At 44.8% G+C, this 26,305-nt stretch overlaps 1 protein-coding gene across 2 annotated transcripts; it reads left to right on the top strand.

Moving 5' to 3' along the window:
• Window positions 1–1,442: 1,442 nt before the first annotated feature.
• slc7a14a (solute carrier family 7 member 14a) lies at window positions 1,443–20,580 on the top strand. Of its 2 annotated transcripts, none has more exons than XM_062398043.1 (10): window positions 1,443–1,530; window positions 11,501–12,056; window positions 12,402–12,638; window positions 14,281–14,498; window positions 14,601–14,747; window positions 17,149–17,357; window positions 17,468–17,615; window positions 18,015–18,510; window positions 18,604–18,840; window positions 19,671–20,580. In XM_062398043.1, the coding sequence occupies exons 2-10, from the start codon at window positions 11,750–11,752 to the stop codon at window positions 19,967–19,969; spliced, it is 2,298 nt and encodes a 765-aa protein (XP_062254027.1). In that variant the 5' UTR covers window positions 1,443–1,530; window positions 11,501–11,749; the 3' UTR covers window positions 19,970–20,580. The 2 variants fall into 2 exon arrangements, with proteins under 2 accessions (XP_062254027.1, XP_062254026.1); XM_062398042.1 differs by lacking the exon at window positions 1,443–1,530 and adding an exon at window positions 1,925–2,059.
• The last annotated feature ends 5,725 nt before the right edge of the window (window positions 20,581–26,305 follow it).

Genomic DNA, 26,305 nt, shown 5'->3' with positions numbered 1-26,305 from the left:
CGCAGCTCAGAGTGGCAGGTTCAAAACCTATTGATCTTGACTGTAAAGCAATTACCAGGTAAACTGGGAGAATAACACTTGGAGGGAAATTATGAAAGAGCAACCATTGATACGTGCTAAGGGGCGGTGTGGCCTAGGGGGTAAAGTGGTGGTTCTCCAACCAGAAGGTTGCCGGTTCAAAGGTTGCCGGTTCAAATCCCACTCTTCCCTATGCATGCCGAAGTGTCCTTGGCAAGATACTAAACCCCTAAATGGCCCCTCATATATGTTGAGTGTACTAATTGTAAGTCACTTTGGACAAACGCGTCAGCCAAATGACATGTAATGTAATGTGATGGTGGAGGTCAGACCGAATACAGCTCTGTGGCTTGAAGAAAACAAGAATTGAAGTTTTGAAGAAAATTAAACTTATCTTAAGTCTATTTCTTTTATTTGTTCCTTATCAAACATTTATTTTGTACAATTTTTTTATTTAAAATTTAGAATAGTTGCTTGATGTTTTCTTGGACTAAAATACTTGGATCAAAGTAGCTTCACTTCATTAAAATGTAGGATTTTATTCCTCTACACAAGCTATTGACTCTTTAATTTAAATTGGTTTGACTTAATGCTTGTTAATCTCAATAGAATCTCGCATGTGAAAATACAGAATCTGTGGAAGCGGGACAAGATCGTCAGGCCAGTTGCTTTCTGATATCCGTTTCTACTGCGACCAATCATGCTGCAGCATACAGGCTTCGGTTGCCTGCAGGTAAACTGGCCATGTGGAGCAGCAGAGGTGGAACCCATTGACTGACATGTTTCGGATATCGGTTTTTCATTAACTTGAATTCACAATGCAGATAGCTGTTGTAATGCAAGTGGTAGAAACAGGAAGTGAGGAGTCAGGTGAGGTGACCCTCACCTCACCTTCCACTTAGCAGTCACGTACACGGCAGGAGGCCCTGAGGTGTAGACCCAGAACATGCTGGAGAGATTACATCTCATCTGGTCTGCATGGGAGCGCCCCAGGCTTCCCTATAGGAGGAGCTGGAAAAGGTTGGTCTGGTCTACTTTATTAACCTAATTTCACCACGACCACGGATCTGGATGATAGATTATGAGCAATTTGTGTTTTTTTTGGAGGACTCCCGGGAATACCAATAAAAACAATACATTAAGCTATAAAAAGGCATGAAATATGAATAGCAATCCACTAAATAAAAGCCATAAACTGGTGGGGGAACACTCCTTAGGTCAGTGCCAATGGAACCATGAAGCAGCTCATCCAGGCAGGTGGAGCAGGAAACAAGCGGGATGAATAATATACTGTATCGGCGGTCACATGTCGTGCAGCGGGCTCCTGAATGATTTAAAGCGTTTTACATCATCAGCCTCTCCCTCCCTCCCTCCCTCCCTCCCTCCCTCTCCCCCTCCCTCCCTCCCTCACTCTCTCCCTCCCTCTCCCGGAGATGCTGCTGCTGCTGCTGATGCTGGCGACCGACTGCAGCATCCTCCGACATGGGCATCCTTTAATCCGGCCGTGACACAGTGAGTGTTTTCCACCACTTTATTTTCCTCCCTGTCACCCTGCTCTCGTCGTCGCGCATCACCCATCCACACTCCTTGTCCTCGATAACTCCCTCCCCCCCCCCTCCACCCCCGTCGCTCCTCATCCTCCCCTACCTCCTCCCTTTTTGTGTGTTTGTGTGTTGTCTTCCTTTGTGTTATTTTCTCCACGAGCTGTGGCGCATAACCCGTGCGTCCGGGCAGGAGCGATGCTTGGAGACTGCGCGCAGACGTCTGGGAACGGTTCATCCACCTTGGCGTTGTGAGTGTTTGCTCGAGAGAAGGGTTGGGAGAGTTTAGGGCGGTGTGTCGCTTCTCCCACCGGACTGGAGCTGCAGCAGCAGCAGGGTGCGTGTGGTGGGTCGAAGGAAGAGGAAGTGGGAGACAGAAGGGATCCGACAGAAAGAGGGTGGGACGTTTAAAGAAGTGGGACTTTCTTTCTTGCAGGTGGGAGCATGTGGTTATTTCTTAGTCTTTATGGTCAGAGTCAGAGAAAAACAAAGATGCCATGGTGAGTTTCTTTGCTGTTGTCACTCCTTAGCTACACTACTCTAAAGTGGTATAATGTTCAATAAATAATATCTATCTATCTATCTATCTATCTATCTATCTATCTATCTATCTATCTATCTATCTGTCTGTCTGTCTGTCTGTCTGTCTGTCTGTCTGTCTGTCTGTCTGTCTGTCTGTCTGTCTGTCTGTCTGTCTGTCTGTCTGTCTGTCTGTCTGTCTGTCTGTCTGTCTATCTATCTATCTATCTATCTATCTATCTATCTATCTATCTATCTATCTATCTATCTATCTATCTTTCTTTCTTTCTTTCTTTCTATCTACCTATCTATCTATCTATATATCTATCTAAACAATCTATCTATCTATCTATCTATCTACCTATCTATCTATCTATATATCTATCTAAACAATCTATCTATCTATCTATCTATCTATCTATCTATCTATCTATCTATCTATCTATCTAGCCATTCATCCATCTATCTAGCTGTCTACCTATCTATCTATCTATCTATCTATCTATCTATCTATCTATCTATCTCTGAGTATTGTAGTGTGTTGCTGTGTGTGTCTATGTGAGAGCACTCTCAAACTGAAAGCCTCAGGCTGTGGAACTGGGCTAATCCCTAATGACATGGCCACATCTCTCTGTCTCTCTCCCCCTTCTCTTTCCCCCCTTTTCTATCTCTTTATCGGCTATAAGGTCTCGTCCCTCTTTTTCTTCTCCTTTCTCTCATCCCCTCATACTCGGCTGTGGCGACGTGCTGTCCGTGGTGCTGAAAACAGTCATCAGCAGATTTGTGGCTAATACGCTGGAGCTTGATGGGCCTGTCAGCGCTCAACAGGTGCCTATTACTCACTATAAAAAGGCAGCTGCACGGAAATGTGCCCGTTCAGCCTTAATCCAGTCGCCTTCAGATGGAGGGTGTGTTTGCGTTTTGTTAATAGTGGGTTATTGTTTGAAAGTGGTATGTTCAGCACACATAAATGTGTAAACATAGGATTGTTGATAGGTTTGTTTTTCTCTCTTCCATTGGGACACTTGAAAATGGACAGAGGTTCTTCATTGACACATGGATATGAATTCTGCTTAATATTTGGAAATATAGGGTGGCTATTACAAAGAGATGAATCCATCTCCTCTCGTACAAATGGCAAAACCACACACTCAGAGATTTTCATCAAAAGTCAAATTTATAAGATTTCAGATGACGATGAAGATATGAACCGTGAAACAATAACAAGAAGTAGCCAGAAGATTACGTAACTGACCAATTTAGCAACTGCAGCTTGTCGTCCTGCATTTTCCTCACACACAGACTCACACAGGCCCCAAGACATTCAGGTCTCACACAGAGTCACATGCAGGGCCACGCCACTGGAGCACCAGGACACTTCAGCTGTGACCGTGCACTGGCACAAACCGCACCACCATAACATTGTTAGTTATTTTTATTTATTTTTTGTCAGAGTGGTGGATTATCTTATTGCAATTGTTAAAAAAAATAAATGATTTTGAATGCGGCATTCGAAGTGGAGAGAGGACAGGATACCAGGCACAGAGGCTGGATTCAGACCAGGAAATGCATGGATGGTGTCCTACCACGAAGCTACGCGGGCATGGTTGAAGCCTGAAAGGGAGAGAGAAGGCGGGGGTGCCACACAGCTAAGTCGGAATCGAACCTGCGGCCGCTATAGAAGGCTGATTACATCTTTTTCAACATATAGATCTAACTGAATGAATTGAATGAAAGCACACGTTTGTATTTATCTTCATCCGACTCTCTAGTCCTGCCCAAGTTTTCAACAGTTTTCAATTGTGTGTCTGAATCAGATACCTGATACACAGAGAGACACAGGATTTTACCTTTTCGTTTTTAATACTTAGTTAAGTGTGACTTATGCATCTCACACACACACACACACGCACACACACACCTTTATATTTATGAATGGCTGTCTGGCCTCCACCACCCTTTTTCCATCAGATGCTGCTTGGCACTGACATCAGTGAACCTGCTTGCGCATAAAGGCTAAAATAATCAAAACCACACACACACACACGTTTCATCCTTTCCTTTGTCTCTTTCAGTAGCACACACACACGCACACTCACATACACATGCACACACCACTGGCTGTTGGTTCAACAGGCACAATAGTAAGAGAAAACCGAGGGAGACAGACAGAAAGAGATGGAGGGAGAGTGTGTGGGAGGTGGCAGCCTTGATCACGATCATTACATTGTAATATGATCTGTGTGTTTGCTTCCCTGTAGCTATATAAGTAGTTAAGCGTATATATTTCTTTCTTTGTGACTCTTTCTAAACTCAATACGTTCATCTTTAACTTGTTAAACGGATATTCAGTGACTGAAGCAGACAATAGCTGCAGCAGTTAAAGCTGCTGTATCGAAGCCACAGAAAATGATCTTTCCTCGAGTCAGGTTATTATGGATTGTAGGATAATATTTGTTCTAGGAATTAAAGTTCATAGGTGTGTTTATGAGAATATATTAAAATAGCAAACACAGGCTTTATATTGACACAGTCAATCTATATGCAAATGACCAGCATGGTTCTATTATGAAAAATAGCGTCTCTGTGAAGCTTTGCCCCACATGTCCTCTCTGTGATAGTCCTCATTAGTTCAGTTTTGGACTGGCTCTTAATGAAGAGAGCGATCAGAGTTCGAGGTAAACAAACCCAGCATTTGCATCTTCACCTCCTCCAAAGGGACGTAGCCGTGCGCTGTCAAAGAAAAATGAACTTTAAAGATCGTCCTAATTAATATGATAATTACTTACCACCTACCAGACGCGAACTTTTTAGCACTATACATAACTTTTAACAATGCATCAGTAAACATCTACAAGTTATACCCACATTCTGGATTAAGCCTTTTTCAGACATGAATTCTGGCAAAAGTCTGGACAATTGGGTCTAGACATTTTTCAGTTTTTTGTCTTTCACATGTGAAGATTCAAATGCAGGAGATTCTCTGGGCCAGACTTGGTAGGAAAATCCCTGGAGCACTCAGGCAGGGGAGGGGGTGGGTGTCGGGGTAGACCTTACAGGAAGCAGGATATGAGGTATGATATCCACTGTGGAGATCGCCTGTTGTTGTTTTGGCACATCAACGCTCCTGCATCTCATTGTCTAAGTTGTCATCAACACACTCGTCCTGTCTGCTGTGAATCCTCTGGACAGGACTCTTACAGGATGCTGGCAGGAAAGAATGTTCCCAGCAGCCCTCCTAGACATTTGCGTTCCCTCATACAGCCCTTCCCATAATTTCGGGAGATCGTCAGCAGCTTTACAGACGCTAGCAAGCTAAAGAAGTGTAAGGTCTTTAAACACAGGCTACGGCATCTTTTTATCGATGTCAGTCGAAGCGTTATTGAATATCATACTGAGGAATATTTCTACAGTGAGAAACTGAATTAATTGCACATTAATTCAAGAGGAGATGAAGACTTTTCCTCTTCAAACGACCTCTGGCCCCTTTCACACAGTGGGAGAGAAATAAAACATGCACACTCGAGGGACTGGTGAATTTATGTTGGTGCTCACTATGCTAATCTTGAAGTCAGAGTTGTTGTTGGACCGAAAAATGTGTTGGTTCTTGTTTTCGATGTTGGACCAACTCTAGTCCTGGGACTTAATTTGGTTGCCATGGTAAAGACCTTCAATGCTGGCCTCTGAGAAGACACAACAAAAATTATTATCTATTCCTTCGCCAACCAGTGAAGGAAACTCAAATCGTCTGTTCCTGAGCTGCCGGCCCTTTCTAACCAACGGATGCTATTTAGAAAAGTCTCTACAGATTCGACAATAGTGGCCACAACAAGTGCAGGGAGGCAAATTGGATCAATAGAGAAAATACTGTTGGGGGAAAATGTTTTGTGGCAATATTCCCTTTCTCCATTATCCAATATGTCTGAGTGTTGCTAACAGTCTGGAGCCAGGATCGCTGAGGCAGTTTCAGAGCCAGGTTTTAAGCTGTGTCCTCACTTATCTCACTTATCTAGATTCAGACATCGAGTTAGTTTACAGCCGGGTTGAGTTCCTGACTGTGTGAAATCACCCTGTTGCGTTTGGAGCTCCAGGCCACACAGACAGAGATGTCATCGATATGGCTGCTTAGCCAACGAGGTAGTGGGAGTGACACGGCTGTTTTTATTTATCTGGCAGTCTGGAGCCAGATCCATTGTGCCGCGGGCTGCTGGCTCCCACCGAGCTGCGTTAGGCCGAAGATAGATGGGGCTGCGACAGGCCAGACTGGGAGTGAACGGGGCTCGCTGACAGGCCGGTCATGCAGAATGGATCTGTGCCCCGGAGTCAGAGCCAACAGTTTGCACCTTGGAAAACTTTTGACAGTCAGGGGGATGATGCACTTTTACTTTTATGTCTCTTCACTCATTTCTTACAGATCAACATGTTATAGCTTCATGGTCAAAACCCTGAAATGAGTCAGACCCGCCAGGACACCAGAAAACAAGCCAGTGGGTAACTGTGTGAAGAACCGGCAAACTGAAGCGCAGGGACATCTATATTACCTGGTGCAATAGTGTTTGTCAGTGAGACATTACTCCAAATGGTTCTGAATGGCCGAGGGCTGGACAGTATTTTGTGTATTCTTTTTTACGTTATGTAGCACATTTGATTTGCTTTGACCATGTGACTCATGTACCATTTATCCATCCATCTATTATCTTAACTACGCCTCGGGGAGCTGGAGCCAATTGGCCGAGAGTTGACGTCAACATATAGACAATTTAAAGTCTCCAATTAGCCTAACCAATTGGATGTTTGTCAGGAAGTAGAGAACCCACGCAGGCAGAATCAAACAGAACACCACTGCTGGGAGATGACGGTGCTAACCTTGTTCCATCGTAATAAACGGATGAAGTGCGTGACTCGTGATCCCAGAATAACATCTCAGGCCCGACTGTGAATACCTAGATAGATGTACAGCCTGTCATTGGTTCAAAGGTTAAAGAAACCTTGGTCATAGGTTTACAACATGTTTGTTTACTGGTTGCCAGATGGCTGCATCCATTCACCCCTGTGTTCTCATCTTTCAGTGAAATTTGCTGTGAGCCTCCGTGTGCCTGAATAAACAGCGGATTAACAGTCATATAGATAAGAAGAAAATTAAATTAGTGCATGTGAGTCAGACAGACACGGCTGGATAAAACGTTCCAATGTCACAGAGGAATAAAATCTCAAAGGGGCTCCGAAACACAACAGGATCAGTTTTTCTTCCAAAATCACAGTTCTGATAATGTCCATGTACAATAAACACACTATTTAAATATTGTCTTTGGATCTCTGTAAAATTAATGTACTTTTCTCTTCTGCTCTCCACAGAGCCTCTTATTACATCATGGCTCTCTGGTTAGTTCACTAAACCAATTTAGGGGCACATGAGGGAAGTGTGACTCAATTATTGGGAAGCACAGTGTTCTCTTCCGGCACATGACTCCACGCTGTGTCCTCTGTGCACGCCCAAGACACCGGGCTGGTCAATTGGAGCTTGGAGATCGATAGTTACACATCATCAAATCAAACAAGGAACATATCAGAAAACTATTGAGCCGGTCGGGCAGCCAGCTCAGTGAAACCGATGGGAACGTTACAGGTCTTATTTAAAAATCCATCTCTGGACAATTCCGACGGACAGGGGATAGCTGAAGTGTGACTGATGAGAGACGGACTCATCCTGGCAGCCAGTAATTTCTCTTTTGTGTCAAACGGGGAATCATATTCATTAGGCTGGTCAGATAGGGAGACCGTGGCCAACCAGGCGAAAAACTGATTCAGCCAGACAGTCGCCAGATTTAAGTCAAGCCAGGGAAATTAATTTATGGCTCAATATTTTGAGAAAAACCCTACCTACCTACCTACCTACATACCTACATACCTACCTACCTACCTACCTACCTACCTACCCACCTACCTACCTACCTCCCCACCTACCTACCTACCTATCCACCTACCTACCTACTCACCTACCTACCTACCTACTTACCTACTCACCTACCTACCTACCTACCTACCTACCTACCTACCTACCTACCTACCTACCTACCTACCTACCTACCTACCTACCCACCTACCTACCTACCTCCCCACCTACCTACCTACCTATCCACCTACCTACCTACTCACCTACCTACCTACCTACTTACCTACTCACCTACCTACTCACCTACCTACCTACCTACCTACCTACCTACCTACCTACCTACCTACCTACCTACCTACCTACCCACCTCCTACCTACCTACCTACCTACCTAGCTACCTACCTACTTACCTAGCTACGTACCTACGTACCTACCTATCTACCTACCTGTCTACCTACCTGTCTACCTTCCTAGCTGTCTTCCTACCTACCTGTCTACCTACCTACTTACCTCCCTACCTCCCTACCTACCTACCTACCTACTGGTTGTTGGGAAGGTGAACTAAAGGAACGGTGACCTAACAGACAGCCTGATTGACTGATCTTTCCTCAAAAGCAGCCAAATCTTCAGTGAGATTAATGCAGAGTCACTGCCTGAGATGTGGAGCCGGAGAGAAAAAGAGGAAATTAAATAAATACTCAACGTTTGACAAATCTCCCTGACTCAGGGATTTTACTGGATGGTGATGAGTTGGCTCTTACCTGCTCTTTCCATATAGGCTATGAGAACAGGGCCAGGGCCACTTGCCAGGTTTGTCTTTTCTTTTTTTTTGCGAGGACTACACGGCCATGTGATGTCTGCGGGTTGCCAGGTTGGTTTTGAAGGAATCAGAAGTGCTCTCGGCTTTATTAGGGCCAATGTGCCTCTCAGTGGAGAGCCAACGACAGCTCAATCAGGTTATTCAACCAGTAATTCAGACATGGGGCAGGGGCGGACGCAGAGACGGGATTAGTCACGGCTGATTAGACACGAGGATGGCTGTCCTGACAGCTCTCTCATCCGGAGAGGACACACACACACTAATGTCGAGCGGGTGGTGGCTTACCATGACAAGAATTAGGCTATTGATTTCTAAACAGCAGCAGATAGCGCGTGTTTGTTTTGTGCTGTAATATCGAAGGGGGCTTGTTGGAAATTCTATTACACTGCTCATCTGTGCAGAACAATGCCGCCGTAAAGACAACAGCAGTGTATTAGTTACACACAGGGAGACAGCAGCGGTTTCTCTTTCTCTTACGCACAGCTGTGTTTTTATTTCTGCCTGCTGTTTCACTCACATACATAACGTTTATATATTTCCAATGGCTTGTGTGAAAAGGAGAAAACAAATAAGTTCCACGGCTAGAAGTTTAACTACATAAAGTTACTGTCTGTACCCACACTCTATTAAATTATTCAGTAGCTAACATCACATCACTACAGATTTTGTTCAGTATTAAAGAGAAAAGCAGTGTCACCTGAATCGTTCCTTAGTTTGTCTTCCTCTCTTTTTGGAAATATGTTAATATTTGATTTTGGGTATGAAGTTGTAGTTGTATAAATATATATATATATATATATATATATATATATATATATATATAGCCTTATTTTTTCTTATTTATGTTGTATTTAATATTACATCTACTGATTTTACATTACAACACTTGCTTATGAATAAAGTTCGGTTCCTGTCAACGTTACAAGAGAACAGACAACTGTGCTGCTGTTGAACACATATCTGTTTCACATCAACTCAGTTTCCAGGAAGCTGAAGTTCTCTCAGACAAACCTTTATCCTGAGAAGCACTGGTAGCAAACTGAAGTCAGTTTTCCAGCCTGGAGCAGATGGAACACCTGCTGCCACCGAGCTTTTGTGCTTCTCTGCTTTGCTGCTCTGCCACTGTTCAAATAGTGTGCACTCAACACAGGGCAGGTGGTGATCGCTGTCATTGAGGCCGACCAGAGAATTCAGAAATGTAACAGATGTTTGAAAAACTCTGTGTGTGTGAGTGTTTTGTGTTCCTGAGTTTTGCAGATTCTGATTCTATTCATGTAAGTGTACCATTGTCTAACTGAGCATAATGTTTATTTCATTGTCTGGAAAAGTGACCAGTACTACTACCACCTCTAGCTCGTACTCTAAGTAAGTGCAGTGACCACAGCAGCCCCGTTCTATATTCTGGTTAACCAGCCGGGGTAATTGCAGTCATTATTTGAGCGTCTCATATTATAGCTGAGATGTTGTTGTAAGTGGATGATTGCTGAGTGTTAGTTGCTGCCGCTAGGAGCTGGGGGGCTGGAGGGGGGGGGGGGGGGATGGACCGGGCTACAGCTGATGATTATCACATCTCTGTTGCTCATGTGACTTCATAGACGTGGGCTGAAAAGCTGTTGAAAAGTATGAAGACTGTGGCTATTGACAATATTCTGTCATTCGCAAAACACAACTCATAATTGTCTTTAAATTGTTTCACTAATTGGTTACTTTCATATTCAGGCTGAGGTCATATTTTATTATAATGTGGAATAATTTTAATGGTCTTTTGTACTGTTACAGAGTGATTATATACTGTTTGGGGAAGAATAGTTCACATCCTCTATTTAGAATATACGCAGCAATAAACGCTGACAAAAATAAGACTAACGTTCACATTATCTCCAAAATGCACTCGGCAGTAAGATAAACAGAAAGAAAAGAGTCAATGAGTTGAGTTGATATCTCATTTTATTATTATTAATGATGCATTTTTCTGTAAGTACATCTCAGGTATTGTTATCCTTCTTTCCCATCCATCTATTATCTACAGCTCTAAAGCCAAATAGTAATCATGAATCATGAAATAATGTTGCTTTGTTTTTATTAGAAGTCAGTATATATTTAATACAAAATAGTTCAAAGGCAAATTATATATATATATATATATATTTATTCAAGGAAACTTGCACTAAATGCTAATTACTTGGTATATTATGAGTAAGGGTTAGAAATAGGATCAGGTAGGGCTAGGTTAGGTTGAGATAAAAATGGAAAAATATCCATAATGTAAGAATTGTGGAAGATATAACATTATAGAGCTAATAATCAGTATTTTAGAATTATATTCTTATTCCTCTATAGGTCATTTAAATCATGACATCCATATTTTGTTTTTCTTTGCTTAAAGAAACAAACTGTAAGACGTTAAATCAAATGATTATGTGCATATGATTACACATGACTCTCCTACAACAAGAGAAAAAGATATAGCCATCCCTCTTGAGCCCGGTGCCATAGCAACACGGCCACAGGGAGAGGACGGCTAACGAGCTGCTTCCTCATTCAGGTGCTCTTCATTTGCGGAAGAATGTGTAACACCTCCCCACCGGGTGGCTCCTGTGTCCCTGGTGTGTGCAGTGGGAAAAAAAGAGGCACTATCTAAGACAAACGACAGAAGGCGATGTGCTGTGAAATGCTGCAGGAATAAGTCCTCCTGCCTTTGTCTTCCAGGTAACTCCCCCTCTCGCCACGTGGAGAAGACCTGCGATGGCATCTGACTGAACTGGACAGAGAGGTAGCAGAAAACTTCTTCCATCACCTGGACTGGGAATAATTCTTATTCTTCCGCGCTCTACGCAACTCTTTGCTAAAGGGAAGCTCAGAAGGAACTTAAGGAGAAGCATTAAAGGAATCCGCATCTTCCTACTCCTCCTTTTTCCAGTTCTTATTGACTGTGAGCTCGGACCTTCAGCTCCCAGTATGAGCGGTCTCATGGTGAAGCTGGACCCTCGCAGGGTACAGTGGGGTTCGCAATGGAACACCTTTACGTCCCGCGTGCTGAGGACCAAACCGGTGGAGTCCATGTTGGATTCAGCCACAACGGGCACCAGCGCCCACGGGACCAAGCTGGCCCGGGTGCTGTCCACGGTGGACCTGGTGTCGCTGGGCGTGGGCAGCTGCGTCGGGACGGGGATGTATGTGGTCTCGGGGCTGGTCGCCAAAGAGATGGCCGGTCCAGGGGTCATCGTGTCTTTCATTATCGCCGCCGTGGCCTCCATTCTGTCAGGTGGGACTGAGATACACACGCATTCATGTACTGACGTCTACTCCCTTCTGATATTTAATATTCCGCAGGATAGCTGTTACCGTCCTAGCCCAATTACACTGATATGATGTATGTGAAAGACCTTTTAATAACCATGCGATTATCACAAGGTCGAAGACATCGCACGGGCAAAGCTATAAAACAAGAGGCACCCAAGGGATATCTTAGTACTACATTAATGCTCCTATCAATACCTTCAACTCAGCCTTCACTTGGAAGATGATGCACTCGAATCACTGATGTGTGGGTGTGTGTTTGTGTGTGTCTGCATGTGTTTGTGTGTGCCTCCCCCTCACGGTCCCACAGGAGTGTGTTATGCAGAGTTTGGCGTGCGCGTGCCTAAGACCACGGGTTCGGCCTACACATACAGCTACGTGACCGTGGGCGAGTGCGTGGCCTTCTTCATCGGCTGGAACCTGATCCTGGAGTATCTGATCGGCACGGCGGCGGGGGCGTCGGCTCTCAGCAGCATGGCCGACTCGCTGGCCAACCACACCATCAGCAACTTCATGATCACGCACATCGGGACGCTCAATGGATTGGGTGAGTGGAACACGGCTGTGCAACTGTAGCGAGAAAGAAAGATTTTGTTTTTGTTTTGTTTTACAGCTTCTGATTTTGAGTTATTTTAAGTTCAGGTTTCAGGGTTTGGATGAATGTTAAACTCAGATAAAGTTTTTGCCTAATGCACCCCCAGCTAGCTTGACACGCCTCCTAACAAAGCCAGCTTATAGGAGAGTGGAAGGGGCCAATCAGAGGACCTTAAAAAGAGCCAGGGGCTAAATCCAAGACTTTCAGACAGAGGCTGAAAAGAGGAGCTGCAGCAACGTAATCTGAGAAAATGATGTGATTATTAGAGCATATAAACCTTTTCAAGTAATAACACAAATTAAAATTATGAGCCTGAATATGAGCAGAATATGTCTCCTTTAAGAAACTAATGATGTTACATAATATAAAAGTCAGCATTTTTTGTAAATAACAAAGACAGAACACATTTTTATTTGGCTTGATTGAACTAGAATATTAACTTGAGGCTTTTACGCCTCGTTTACAATCTACAGCTCGGATTATCAGAAATGAACAGACATTCACCCAAGTGTCCTCTGCCAATAAATTACTTTCTTTCCTCCTGACTCTTCACAAGAAGCTCAGCGTCAGCTCTGCTCCTGTAGCTGAAGTTGTTCTGCTGCAGCGACGCGAACCTGAATTCTGGTGCAGGGGTTGAATGACAGGTTGCAGCGATCTGTCGACCCAGAGGAGCAGATTAAATAAACAATATCTGTGCCGTCACTCAGTACATTTGTGGAGAAATGTCACTTTGAGTCAACAGAACCACTGCTACTCCAGTGGGGATCTCTCTTTGAGTGGCACCATCTGGAAAACCTCTCAAACCCGACTTGATTTCTCTCCAGGGAGAATCAGAGTGATGTTCCACTGATTATATTGGAAAACGTCTTGTTTTGGAAAGTAGCATTTCCAGTTTTCCATGTCACAAACGGCACCATCACGTGGACTGCTGGCTATATGTGGTGGAATACTAACGTGTGGCAAAAGTGATGATACTGTCCTGAAAGTCTCTTCCTGTCGGACACTGACAAAGGAGTGGTAATGGTCACATGACGAGCAGCGAGGCCAGCTGCTCCACAACATAATGGAAAGTTTCCTCTTCCTGCTCAAAATAATAAAACAGCTCCACACCCCACATCGACTGGGCTCCCTCTTATGATCCCATGCTGGGTGACAGTGCTTTTTAGAGTTGGAGCTTGAAAATCCAAAGAATAAACAGCTTTAACTGTCTGGTTCCAAAGTTTCAAACGGAAAACAACTTTGACAGTTTTATTATTAATTAATTAATTAATTGTTGAGATAAGATAAAAATGATAAATATTTGCTGGTCAACATTTCATATTTTAAGATCTGCTGCTCTTTTATGTTCAGGTTTTAGAGTGTTGGTCAGAAAAAGAAAATCAATGTTCTGATTGGACCTGGGACTCCTGGTTATGCATCGGCCATTATTTGTTATTTTATTAAATTTAAAATAGACAAAACAAGTTATTAATATACATTTTTATTCCAACCCTGGCCAATGGGCATTTTAACGTCTACAAATTTATGTTTGTGAGCAGTTTGATATTAACCTTCAACCAAAGAGACATCATTTGTGTGTGTGGTTCCTCTCCAGGTAAAGGAGAGCAGTCGTACCCCGACCTGCTGGCGCTGCTCATAGCGCTGGTGGTGACGGTGATTGTGGCTTTGGGAGTGAAGAACTCCGTGGGCTTCAACAACGTGCTGAACGTCATCAACCTCGTCGTGTGGGTGTTCATGATGATCGCCGGGCTGTTCTTTGTCAACGGAGAGAACTGGGACGATGGCAGATTCCTGCCCTTTGGCTGGTCGGGGGTAAGCACACGCAGACAAACGCAAATGCAAAATCATAGCTTGACGCACAGCTGTGAGGAAGGTCAATAAACTGTTGTTCCTCCCGGTTCCTCTGTGTGTCAGGTGATGCAGGGGGCAGCCACGTGCTTCTATGCCTTCATCGGATTTGACATCATCGCGACGACAGGAGAGGAGGCCAAGAGTCCCAACACCTCCATCCCCTACGCCATCACCGCCTCGCTCATCACCTGCCTCACCGCCTATGTCTCTGTAAGTATCACTGACAAACATGTGCACATCCAGAACTACAAGCAATGCATAGTTTATTTTCCAGCCAGTGGCCGTTGGTATCTTGTTTCCGGGTTCTTCGTCTGTCCTATAATTGTGAACACGATATCTCAAGAACGCCCTGTGGAAATTTCTTCAGATTCGATAGAAAAGTTCAGGTGAACTCCAAGATGAACTGAAGATGAACTAGAGTTTGGTGATCAAAGGTCAAGGGTCATGGTTGCTTTGACCCGACAAACTTCACCTTCACAATATGAACACAATATCTCAAGAACACCCTGAAGGAATTTTCCTAAACTTTGCTACACACATTCACTTGAATCGAGGAAGAACTGATTTGATTTTGGTGGTCAAAGGTCAAGGTCACATGACCTTGTGTACTCATGAACACGCTATCCCAAGAACACCTTGAGGAACTTAATTTGAAGTTCTTCTACAAGATCAATTAGTTATCGATTGATTGGTGACCACAAATGAGTACACGTTGTTTGACTCCTAAATCAGAACATTTCATTTCTGAGATCAATTGTGGGTTTAGTTTTATTATCTGACCATTTTAAAATTCATCTTTAATTTAAGAAATCACTGTTTCGAGAGAGAACAGAGAATTTCAGTGATTTCGGTTTACAAATTTGTTTCTACTTCCGTTTCACGCTGACATATAAACGAGCTACTGCCGCTTTTGTTATGTATCACTCGTCAGCTTCACACCTTCAGCTTTAACTTGTGATCACAGACCTGGTGGAGTTATCCCAAACCTGACAGAGAGGTGGAAGAGATCAGACATCGATACGTGCCCCCCCAGGCGAACACGTTTCTGGCTTTCACACGTTTGTGCTGGATGGTTGTTGCTATGGCTCCGGCGAAACATTGGCCTATCAGGAAGGAGAATTTTTCGGCATCGCCTGGAGGGGAAAGGAGTCGACCTCAGAACTCAACTCCTCTTTGAAAACCTCGTCTTTCACATTCTCTCTGTGTCTCAGTCGAGTCTGATCCTTCACATCAGCCTTCTCTCGGCTTCTCAGAATCTTTATTTGATGGATTTAACTTTTTCTGCTCCCATCTGGATCATTAAAGTCGTGGAGATGAAGATCCAGAATATTTTCCACACACTGTAGCTTCTTTAAAAAGGGCAAAATTTACAGGCTCCTTCCTTGGAGTCCTTCCTGAGCTTAAATGAGTGTCGGCACAAACTCACGTAAAAATGATCACGTTGGCTTCTGAAAACCCCTCGATCGAACAGTTGTGTGATTGACTGCTCTAGCATTCAGTTTGGGATTAGCTTACCCTTCTAAACAAAGTAATATGGCCAGGATTCCACCCAGATTGGTCTCGCCCCCTTGAACTGGTCCACATCACGCCGTCCACCAGCCTGTGCCTGGATTGGACGAAGGGTCAAAGGTTATCAGGCTGCGATGAGAAACCGATCTCTGCGTCTTCCTGTCTGCGAGCGTTGGTCTTTTTATTATTATTCCTGTGCTTTCCTGTAATCTGTTCAAGCAAATCCCTCTCTTTGCAGCACAGTATCTGTGACAGATGGCCCTGCATGATTTCACACGTCAGCCATGAGAATCAGGAACACACACACATGCACACACACACACACACACACACACTCAAACACAGAGAGAAGTATGACAAATTTACATCTTGCATGTGAAGTGATGCTTTGCAAAGCGAGGAATTGAGAATCAACACTTATTCGGTGTTTGAATGTTTGTGCGATTAGAGCATTCACTCTCACTGAAACCTTCGTATGGTCTTCATCAGCAGAGTTTACTTCCTGGCAGTTGTTATGGATTCGTTCATGATCAAATTTTCAGGGGGTTTTTTTGCACTTAAAGGACTTTTACATACTGACTGCAAAGCAATAATGAATTGATTAAACAGCACTTTTCTGTGGACTGGTTCATTCTCTTAAGACTGGACCACTGCAGCTCCTTTCTCTCGGGCATAAATCAAACGTCTTTCTCTCCAGCTGGTTCAGAGCAACATAGCTCATGGTTTTAATAGACGACAACACATCACTCTCATTTTGGAAGATTTTACAGGTCACTTTCAAAGCTCTGCCCCCCCCCCCCCATCCTCAGGCGGTCCCTGGGTTGTAGAACAAACTGCCTGAAGAGATGAGGCCTGCGGATTCAGTGACTTCTTTCAAATAACTTCTACTTTTTACAGATTTGCCTTCATGCCCTCTTCTTTTTATTCTTCATATTATGTTTAGATGTAATTACTGCATTTACATGACTCCATCATCTAATTGCTTTTATTATTATTAAATCATTTAGCGATGAATGCAAAGACACACTCTTTTCACGATTGAGGGCCGTGAATCCCCATAAATAACCACCTCTGTGATTGTATTTCATTCTCCTCCCTCCAGGTTTCTGTGATCCTGACTCTGATGGTACCGTACAACGAGATCGACGCGGACGCCCCGCTCATGGAAATGTTCGCCGTGCACGGCTGCATGTTTGCCAAGTACATCGTCGCGGTCGGCTCCATAGCCGGACTCACCGTGTCCCTGCTCGGGTCCCTGTTCCCCCTGCCCAGGGTCATCTACGCCATGGCGGGGGATGGCTTGCTGTTTAAGTCAGTGTTTAAACGCAGTTGTTTTTGGTTCTCTTCGCTTTTCATATCAATCTTAAAGATGACTGTGTGTTAATCGGCTCATCTTTGTGTGTGTGTGTGTTTGTGTTTAGGTTCCTGGCCAACGTGTCTTCCTTCACAGAGACTCCTGCGGTTGCCTGCGTGGTGTCGGGCTTCCTGGCCGCCCTGCTGTCGCTCCTCGTCAGCCTCAGAGACCTCATAGAGATGATGTCCATAGGAACCCTGTTGGCCTATACCCTGGTGAGCGCTGGAGAATGAAGACCCTTGAAGCCGGGGCTCAATATTCTTAGCTCGCTGTGTCACAGAGATTTATTCTTGCTGCTTAACAACCCGAGGACTCACAGGGAGGCCGGTGTTCACACGGCATGATTTTCTTGGAAAGGTCCTGAGGTTTCTAACAACTAATCCCTGCAACACATCAATTACACAGAAGGATGTGACAGCTGTAAACATACATAAAGTGAAGGGATTAATATATATATACATGGGGTTTGGGTAATGGAGGGAGCTGCCGGTTACAAGCATCGACGTCATGCGATTTCATCCCACTTGTTAAAAAAAGGTTTGTTCTTGCTTTTGCAGGAATGTGATTGGAAGCAATGAAGTGTTTAACCTCATGTCCCCCCCCCCCGGTTGCAGGTGAGCCTCTGCGTGCTCCTCCTGCGTTACCAGCCCGAGAGCGACATCCACGGCTTCGTGAACTTCCTCTCCGAGGAGCAGGCCACCAAGAAGAAGGAGGGCGTCCTGGCCGAGTGCGAGAAAGACGCCTGTTCTCCGACCAGCGAGGCCGACGAGTTCGGAGGAGCGTCCACCAACACCTGCGGAGCCAAGAACCTGCCGTCGCTCGGGGACAACGAGATGCTGATAGGCAAACCAGACAAGACCGCCTACACCGCCAGTCACCCCAACTACGGCACGGTGGACATGACCAGCGGCATCGAGGCGGAGGAATCGGAGGGCGGGGTGACCCGGCGTTTGAAGAAGCTGATTGGACCACGCTACTACACCCTGAGGATCCGATTGGGCCTCCCGGGAAAGATGGACAGACCAACTCCGGCCACTGGGAAAACTGTCACCAGATGTGTGCTGCTGCTCTTCATCTTCATCTTCGCGTTCTGCTCCTTCATCATATTTGGTGAGAGCACACTATCATTATTAGGATTTGAGTTTATAGTCAAATGTAACTATAAATCTAATCCTATTTTTCCCCGGGCTCCTCTCCCTCCAGGAGCGAGGTTCATCGGAGAGGGTCGCTGGTGGGCGCTGGTGCTATTGATCGTTTTCATCATCGTGCTCGCCCTGCTCGTCATCATCATCCTCCAGCAACCGGAGAACCCCAAGCGGCTGCCCTACATGGCGCCCTGTGTGCCCTTCGTCCCTGCTTCAGCCATGCTGGTCAACATTTACCTCATGCTCAAACTGTCCGCCATCACCTGGATACGATTTTCAATCTGGTGCTTTGTGGGTAAGTAACAGATTCACTTCATGTGTCTGTCGCTCCCAGATCCTCATCATTTCCACCGACAGATGGGGACAGCCCATATAAACAATGACTCACCTCAGTTGATCTTAAACAATGGGGTGATAACTTTCATGACTCTGGACAGTGACTCATTCCTCTGTGGCTCAGTGAGGCGGTAAAAACCCAGAAGCGTGTCTCACTTACCCGCTACGTTTGTTTTCTTAATGGAAGAACAAGAAGTGTCATTTCACTTTTATTTCCTGTCTGTGTTATATCTTATCTGTGCATCTGTATTTGTGTGTGTGTGGTTCAGTGTGAGTGTGTGTGCTGTTGTTGTTTTTTGACTTTGAAGTCAGATCTGGTGCAGACGGGTCTCCAGCAGTTTGTTATCGTCCATATCTGTGCATTTTTCTTGATGTGTGTGTGTGTGTGTGTGTGTTTGTGTGTGTGTGCGTGACTCAGATTATGATAGATTGTTTTTCAGTTGAGTTTTTCAGTTTTTTAATGTTGCATTTGAGTATTTAAAATTGTACAAAACGAACTAATACAGCGAGTAAAGACCGACTGTGGGACTCACTAAGCAGAATCCCCGAACTGGTTGTTGTTTAGGATCAAAAACTTCAGTCAACCAGCCGCACAGCACTATCATTCAAATTCTATTCATATTGAACATATTGCAGTTCCAAATCACTCTGAATTTGACTCTACCATGGACCCTTATCTTTCTTGAGATGTGCCAAAGAGAGATGTCTGGTCGTAGTTGATCCTCTAAGTGTCTGTGTATCGATCAATCAATCAATCAGTCCACTCGTAACAACTCTGTGTCCTCTCAGGTGTACTCATCTACTTTGGCTACGGCATGTGGAACAGCACTCTGGAGAAAACGGCCAGGGAGAACGAGGTGCGCGCCTCCACCTACCAGCGCTACGACCACGGCGTGGACGAAGGCTTCTGCGGCTTCGATGACGATTTCTACCCCCCCACCACTGACAGCTGGGGTGCGTCTGAGGGGGGGTCGGGGCGCGCTAAGCCCCCTCAGGCAAAACCTGAAGGTGAAGAGATCTCACCTATAGGTGCTGGCAGGACCGTGGCCAATCACGGCCTCGCCGAGGAGGATCCCATGGACTTCTGAAGGGACTGACTCTGTGTTAACCCTGAATGTACTGCCTTGTCTGCTGCCTAGGGGACGGGAAGGGAAGGGGATCAGCAGTGTGTGAGTGCATGGATGGTTGTTGGTGTGTGTGTGTGTGTGTGTGCGCATGCCTGCACGTTTGTGTGTGTGTATATGTTTATGTCCTACCCTTGGGCTAGATTGTTTCCCGGCAGTGGAATGGCTTCTCTTTCCCCGCGACTCCCCCGCCCCCGGTCCCCCTGCTCACACAAGAAAATGTGGATGTCAAGGTCGTGAGTGTCTTATCACAGTCACTTGTTGTTCACTTAGCGGAGTCCACATCCCACACAAGGAGAAAGGCCAGACAGAAAAAAGTGCGGACACAGCGAGAGATAGAACACAATGTGGTTCACTGCACCGTGAACCATGAAACACGCTGTGCCGAGCAGTCACTGTTGATATCTGGGAGTTCATGGGATACAGGAGAGAAGAAGGTGATGAGCGAGAGACAGATGAATCAGGACCTCTCTTCCTGTGCCAGCATAGACGGGCAGGAAAGTGAGACAGAATGCCAAGCCCAACCTATTTCCTGCATCCAGGTTGGACTTTCAGGACAGGCCAGGACAGGACAGGCCAGGCCAGGACAGGACAGACAGGACATGACAGATAGAACAGACAGGACAGACAGGACATGACAGGACAGGACAGACAGGACAGGACAGGACAGGACAGGACAGACAGACAGATGAGACAAGACAGGACAGGACAGGACAGGACAGACAGGACATGACAGATAGAACAGACAGGACAGACAGGACATGACAGGACAGGACAGACAGGACAGGACAGGACAGGACAGGACAGACAGACAGATGAGACAAGACAGGACAGGATAGATAGAACAGACAGGACAGACAGGACAGCCTCACACGCTCTCTAATGCCCCAAAACTCAAAACCAATCATTCTGTGCATCTTTTAATGTTTCCCCTGACCCCCACCATCTAGCCCAAGGGACTCTGGAGTGCATTGGGAAAAAGGGTGTCGATGTGTTTTTGTGACAAATAGTACTTTTGGACTTTGCTTGCAATAGTGCCTTCATCTACTGTCGGTGTGTGTGAGTCTGTTTTTCTACTTTGATTTTGCGTCGTGCACGTGCGAGTGTGAATGTGCAATCAAACTCCACTTTTACATCGACTCTCTCGTGTCCGTGTGTGTCAGTATAAAGCGCGTTCTTCGGATTATTTTCAAAAATCAATCCACTCACAAAAAACGAAATTGTGGTGGAAGATCCCACTTGTCCTGAGTGCAGCCAACAGGAGGAGAGGAGGAGAGGAGGAGAGGAGGAGAGAAGGAGACAAGGAGACAAGGAGAGGAGGAGAGGCTGTAACACACACAGAGAGAGAACACAAGTTGAATCCTAATGTGCATGTTTTGTTTTGAACGTCATATTGTCTGTGTCTCTCTACCGATGCTGCCCTCGCTGTTTACCAGAAATAAGGAATTAATTTTGAGTTCCGTCAGTTCAGAAAAGTAATTTTCTTCATATCTGTTAGAAGAGAAACACAAAATTAGCCACGCTAGAAGCAAAGGAGAAGGCGGTCAGGTATTTGGAGGAGAAAGGCTCATTTGTATCTCAGAACAGATTTATATTTTACTCTATAAAGTAATGAGTAGTACGCCAGAGTACTTGAGCCAAATTTAAAGAATAATCGCTGCAATCTTATGGAAAAAGTCCAAATTTTGCTTGAATAAAGTCGTGATAGGAAAGTTGTGATATTACAAAAATAAAGTTGTACTTTAATGAGAAAGAAGTTGTAATATTATGAGACTAAACCCTTTATCGGATGAGCCAAAGTATTAAGTATTTTGCTATTTATAAAATCTATACCAAAGCATAACTTAACAAGATTCTCCACATCTGTTCATGATCAAACATTTTGACTTTGTTCTTACAATAGTGAAAGTTCTCTCTTTCGGCTGGCCTCACACTCTGTGGTGGAAAAGGAATGTGTAATGAATAAGTTGGATTTTACTTTCATATTGACTGAACTGAAATTTAATTCCTCCTCCTCCATCCCTCCTCCTTCCTCCTCCTCCTCTCCTGATCATCACTCTTTTCACTCCACTTCCCCCGTCTGCGTGTTTTTTATTTTTTAAATGCTTCCATCACTCCTTCGCTGTTCCGGCTCAACTCTTCCTTCATTTACTTGCCGACTCCCCTCCCCCTTGACATCCATCAGGCGATGTCAGCAGGGAGTTATCACTGCACGTCACGAGCACGAGATCGGTTTCCTGTCCCGACTCGAGGCAGCGATCCCTCCGCCGCCTGTCGAGCCATTAGCTACCGTTTCACCTCAGGGTGTCTGCTATCCGTCTCCGGGCTTCTCCTCCTCCCTCTGGCTCTGCTCTAACCCTCTAAGCCCAAAGTGGTCGGACTGCACCTCCCTTTCTGTGGCCACCACTTCAGTTTCTCATGCATGTAGCCGACGTTGACGTACAACTTTACACGTTAGACCTGCGCTGCACCCTGAGGTGTTGGGGAAAATCAAATCAAATCATGGTCCTGTACAGCTCACTGTGTGGGACATGTAAGCCAATGCTGCCAAGGTTAGCGGTTTGATTCCCTGTGAAGAATGTATGCACTCACGGGCACTGCACGGGATTCTAGCACACACCAAATAGCGTACCGTGATGTTATTAAGTCGAGGGTGGGGGGGGGGGCACGTCCACTCTACTGCTGCTGTCTGCCCTGATTGTCCTCCTTGTTCCCCCCCCGTGCCCCCTGTTGCTGCATCTGTCCCTTCCGGGGAAGCCTTACTTGTCTAATGCACTAAAATCAAAGGATGCCACGCAGAAACCCCCCACCCTACCTCTGCTCCGCTCACGCTCATCTAAAAAAAAATAAAGAACCATCCTTCCCTGAAGGAGTAGGTCAAAGTTTGTGTCGTCCGGTGAAATGAACAAATTAAAAACCAGCCCTGAGGACTTAGTCGCTGTCGTGTTGGATGATTCTGCAGCTTCACACAGCAGAGCAGTGTGTCCACAGTGGGACAGAGTGTAAAGATCAGGTGTCAGTCAAACACCAACCGTGACTGTAGCTTATATCCATCATGTCATGTACTGTCTTTTTAAAACTCAATTTATTTCTGTCAGGCCGATAAAAAGTGTATCTCCCCAAATTGTCCCTGTGATGGTGTGGATATCCATTTGAATCAGAAAAAGATAGATGACCATAATATTTTCTAAAATATCACCAAAATCTTGTCCCTCACCTGCAGATTCTGCATGTGCATAGGTGAGGATATTACTGTTTATTGTATGTTTATATATTATTTTCTACAACCACAATATTTTCTAAAATATCACCAAAATATTGATATTGTAGGAATTGTAGGTTTTGCAGAATCGCCCAATATCGACAGTTTCAGCTAGCGACAGGGTTAGAAAATAAAAAAAATAACTGCAGCACAAACATGACACTACATTTCACATATTTACTGTTCTACTATTCAACCAAAATACCTTCCTCATCCACTTCACCTCCCGACTCAACCAAAAGACCTTCAGCCGCCGCTTTGCATTCACATCTCCGCCAAAACCGCGAGTTCAGGCGGCGTCACGCCTCCGACACTGAACTGTACAGTAACCTCTCTGTACTATATCTGCTCTGTGTGGATGCATAAGAGTGTGTGTGTGCATGTACTGTATGTGTATGTGTGTGTGTGTGTGTGTTCGAGTTTGTGGTCTACGCCTGCGCCTCAATGTGACTGTCCGGTGAATGTGCAGCATGCCGTCATGCACGAGGCTGAACTGTAAAATGTTGTACCTGCATGTGGTGACCGAGCGCAACAACGAGACGTAACAGAACACTGGACCGAACCAAACGCAGGCTTCAGGTCTCATACCTGGGAAAGACCTCCGAGCTCCTAGGGGGCGCTGCAACTCAACCCGCCATTGGACAGGCTCTTTACCGGTGAAGGGAACTAAAAGACGATGTATTCACAGAAATCTTTTGTATTCAGATTCAAGCCCAAACTCAACGTTAGGCTCAGTGCTAAAATAATTCTATTAAGCAAAAGGAGATACAGTAATTTTCTGGACTCATTGGAAACGTCCCAGCTCTTGATGTGGTCTCGTCCAGGTATGGGAAGCAGAGGCTCCGTTTGGAAAGGGGAGTAGAACATGTAGCAAACACATCGGGTGTGGGAGCGACTCCCCTCACATCGCCCCTCCGCCACTAACAGTAACTATCTACTTCCTGAACATCCCTTTGTAACGATCACATCCTCTGCAAGCCAAAGTACACAATCTCTGTTTACTGTACCACGTACAGGAGGACGGTAGATTCTTCAACACTTAAGATACAACAGAGCTAATCTTCCTGCTGATAAGCTACTAACCCGAAGAAGACGGTCTTTTTCTCTCTTCTCTCATTATTTAAAAGTTTAAATCCCAGTTGTATTTCTTGGAACGATTGAAAGTACTCATCCAGCAGCCGATATGACACGGAGGGGGGGAGAAACAGTACGACTCTAAAAGAGGAACGAAAAGAAGAAGTATTTTTCTACAGCTGTTTAGCGATCCTCGGACCCACCTGGGGAAGGTGTGCACAAAAGGCCAGGGCGGAGTTTAATCAGCCTTCACTCTGTGTCCTTTAGTCGCGAGGAGGCTCTGGGAGAATCTGCTCAAGATATATTTTTAACAACCGTAGTCTAAACTCCTTTGTAGATCTTAATCCTCTCCTTTTGAAGGATTTCGAAATAGGACCGTCAGTAGGACTGTAGAAGGTCAGGGTGTGAGAGAACCACAGAAAACACGCAGAAACTATTTTAATACAATTCTATAAAGGGGGGGAAATACAAACATAATCGATATAGCGCCGCACCGCTGCTTTTAAAGTCGTTGATTTCGTCTCGGAGAAGACGCGCCATGTTCTTCCTGTGCTCTGTGCTCGCTGTGGCCGAGTGTCCAGTCAGTGTGTGTCCGACTCGTTGAGATTGGCTTCTATATGCAACTCTAGATATTCGTTTTTTTCTCTTCTGTATATTTTGGCACAAAGTTGTATAATGTTTGTTTTTTTTATGTTTTTTTTTGTTTGTTTTTTAAATGCTTTCTTCCATACGTGTGGTTACTTTGCTCCTGGGTGCAAAGTTTTTTGCTGAGTTGTTGATATTGATTCCATGCAACAATGAAAGTTATTACTTGCAAATACCAAAAAAAAAAGCTTCCTCGTTCATTCACACACAAAGACGAATACACAAATAACACGATCACGCAATTGTATCATTTACGTTTTAGGGGGAGAATATGGTTTTGAAATGAGAAAGACTCACATGGTTATCTTCAGATTTAAAATACTAGGTCAAACCTCAGTATATGTGTTAAAAAATATAACATGTACATAAAGTAATTGCATTCTGTTCTGTCAAGTGTCAGCCAGGATTTCTTCGGTCAAAAATCACCCATCACACAAACACACAAACTACAAACAACGTCTGTGCCGTTAGCCATAGTTAAAGGGAGAAAGTTAGGAGCTCCCTCATCAAGACACACAGAGGTGAACCTGGGGGGGAGTGGGGGGGCGGGGGCACTCTCTTGTATGAAAGTGACAAAGGTTTTGTCCAAGTTGCCAGATTTTGTTGCCAGAGGGTTTGGAAAAGTTGGTAAATCTAGTGACAGGAGAAATACTGACTGGTTTTACAAAGAAACCGATTGTTCCGATTCGTTTTGAGTTAGAATGGCTCCCAGTAGAGGGCAGATACCAACCAAGGCCTGACAGTCCCCCTTAAATTCAACCAGCTGCACCAAACTCCACACACTCATTGACATCAGTCCTCTAAACATGGCTTTTTAAATTAGTCCCCTGGAAAATATGTATAAACCACATCCTTTCACCAAGCTTCCAAGAAGTCTGTTTGGTTGTTCTTGTGTAATCTTGCTCACAAACCAACAAACAGATGAGGGTGATCACAAACTCTCGGTGGAGGAGCAGACCAGTGACCTATGGGAACTTGCATCATTCTGCACCAGAGTAAGTCCGTCGCTCAGTCAACAACAACATATTGTGTTTCTAAGACTGACCCTGCTGTTGGGGTCTTTTATGGAGCTCTAGCAAAGTGCTTTTCGGGCTGATGAGCTTAAAAATGAACTTGAAAATCACTCCTTAATTTGACAAACAACAGCAGAGCTACATTGTCTTTTTGTTGTTGACGGACTTCAGGAGGAGAATTATCTTTGCTTGTGTTTTTTTGCAGTTTAGGATTTTATTGTATTTGGCCTCAGCAGTGAGAAAACAGAGTGGTTCTGCTTAAAGCATCTTCACGTGCAGGGCCTCTGCAGGAAACCACTACAACAT

The sequence above is a fragment of the Platichthys flesus genome, chromosome 10, assembly GCF_949316205.1.
Source record: "Platichthys flesus chromosome 10, fPlaFle2.1, whole genome shotgun sequence".
Lineage (NCBI taxonomy): Eukaryota > Metazoa > Chordata > Actinopteri > Pleuronectiformes > Pleuronectidae > Platichthys > Platichthys flesus.
The sequence above is the reverse complement of the archived record's forward strand: the minus strand, read 5'-3'. Positions and strand labels throughout refer to the sequence as shown.

What these genes read in the sequence shown, in the direction of transcription:
- slc7a14a (XM_062398043.1), top strand. Translation starts at nt 11,750, where the DNA reads ATGAGCGGTCTCATGGTGAAGCTGGACCCTCGCAGGGTACAGTGGGGT. An exon ending in CGTGGCCTCCATTCTGTCAG is followed by an intron (nt 12,057 to 12,401) that starts GTGGGACTGAGA and finishes ACGGTCCCACAG; the next exon opens with GAGTGTGTTATGCAGAGTTT. An exon ending in GCCTCACCGCCTATGTCTCT is followed by an intron (nt 14,748 to 17,148) that starts GTAAGTATCACT and finishes TCCTCCCTCCAG; the next exon opens with GTTTCTGTGATCCTGACTCT.